This window comes from Propithecus coquereli, unplaced genomic scaffold (genome assembly GCF_000956105.1).
Source record: "Propithecus coquereli isolate 6110/MARCELLA unplaced genomic scaffold, Pcoq_1.0 Scaffold15956, whole genome shotgun sequence".
In the NCBI taxonomy this organism is placed as follows: domain Eukaryota; kingdom Metazoa; phylum Chordata; class Mammalia; order Primates; family Indriidae; genus Propithecus; species Propithecus coquereli.
The window spans coordinates 1-1,526 of record NW_012140476.1 but is presented as its reverse complement, the minus strand read 5'-3'; the positions used below and the strand labels follow the sequence as shown (position 1 = coordinate 1,526).

The 1,526-nt window shown below is 39.9% G+C and overlaps 1 protein-coding gene across 1 annotated transcript; it reads left to right on the top strand.

Annotated features, from left to right (window-relative positions):
- Window positions 1–251: 251 nt before the first annotated feature.
- LOC105807523 (phosphotriesterase-related protein-like) lies at window positions 252–720 on the top strand (the record flags this gene model as incomplete). The annotated part of the gene is made up of 1 exon (XM_012640951.1): window positions 252–720. A coding segment is annotated over exon 1 (432 nt), but the record flags the coding sequence as incomplete, so codon positions are not given.
- Between the last annotated feature and the right edge of the window lie 806 nt (window positions 721–1,526).

The window sequence follows — 1,526 nt, the reverse complement described above, 5'->3', positions numbered from 1 at the left end:
GAAAAATGAGAAATATTTCCAGTAGTTGTAGTTGGGTCTAAGTCAGGCAGAAGAATACCAATGGAAGTGGTGAGGGTCATTTAAAACCATGCATGTCCCTTAGGTCTTAGTGGGGACAGACTCTGACCTTGGCAGGATGATAAGTGGAATCATATCTCTAGTTTCAGTGATTCTCTTTCATACCCTTTATGGATGGAATTTATGTGTGTGTTAAATTTTCTGATTATATTTTTCTTTTTTTTCCAGCAAACCCTCTTTTTAGAGCATCTCCTGGTGGTACCATCAGAAATGTCTTCCTTAAGTGGGAAAGTCCAAACTGTTTTGGGCCCAGTGGAGCCCAGCAAACTGGGCCGCACCCTGACCCATGAACACTTGACCATGACCTTTGACTGCGCTTACTACCCACCTCCTCCAAGCCATGAAGCTATCTCCAAGGAACCTATCGTGATGAAAAATTTATTTTGGATTCAGAAAAACCCTTATTGCCATAAAGAGAACCTTCATTTGAATGAGGAAACGGAAGCTGTAAAGGAAGAATTGTTGTATTTTAAAGCTCAGGGCGGAGGGGCTTTGGTGGAGAACACGACCACCGGAATTAGTCGAGATGTGCGGACGTTGAAGCGGCTTGCAGAAGAGACCGGTGTCCACATCATAGCCGGAGCAGGGTTTTATGTGGATGCAACTCACTCTTTTGAGACCAGAGCCATGTCAGTGGAGCAGGTAGAAAGCCCCAAGTTCTTTAACAATATCTGTTTATAAATTCAGAATAGTCATCATCTTATCAATGCCATTGGCTCAGAGGTAGCTGGGCCATCCTGCAGGAATTTACTAGCTAGCAAAGACATCTGCCAATTGGGACTCAGATTAGGAACACTTTATTTCATAAAGAAAAAGTGTCAGGGAAAGAGATCTTAATGTACTGGTCATTGAAAAAAACCAACATTTTAATGCTTAGATCTCTGTATGTTGTATCTGTGCCCAGCAGTGGTGCCAGAGCCTGTTTGAAAACCTCACTTTTCCATTAGAAGCTTCAGTTATGCAACCTTGATTTTTTTCCCCTGGATTTTATAATAACCCTCAATAGAGATTCACTGTAGGGTAAAACCTGGCAGGCAGAGACTTGGCATATTTGTGAATATGTTTCCTTCACCTTTTACAAAGCAGGAAAGGTAGAAGAAAATTCACTCCCCTGTTTCTGACATAATATGATCTTAAGAATGGGCAGAAAGACGTAAATCATTTAGGGACAAAAAGAAGGAATACGCTGCAAAGCTTTTTTGTACATGTATGTGCTCTCTTTCTAAACACATGTATCTGTTTATATTGTTGATGCATGTATGTGTTTATTCTTATGTATCTTCCATTGCCTGTTTGATGGGCGTAGAATGTCAGCTGCACTCTTTGCAAAGGATCAATTACTCCTTAAAACACTTTGTATTTCAAAATTGTATCTGCATTATTTTCCTATCAGGTCTTTATTTTTTAATATATTTATGTTATTTGAAGACTATGCAAATGGCAGGTAT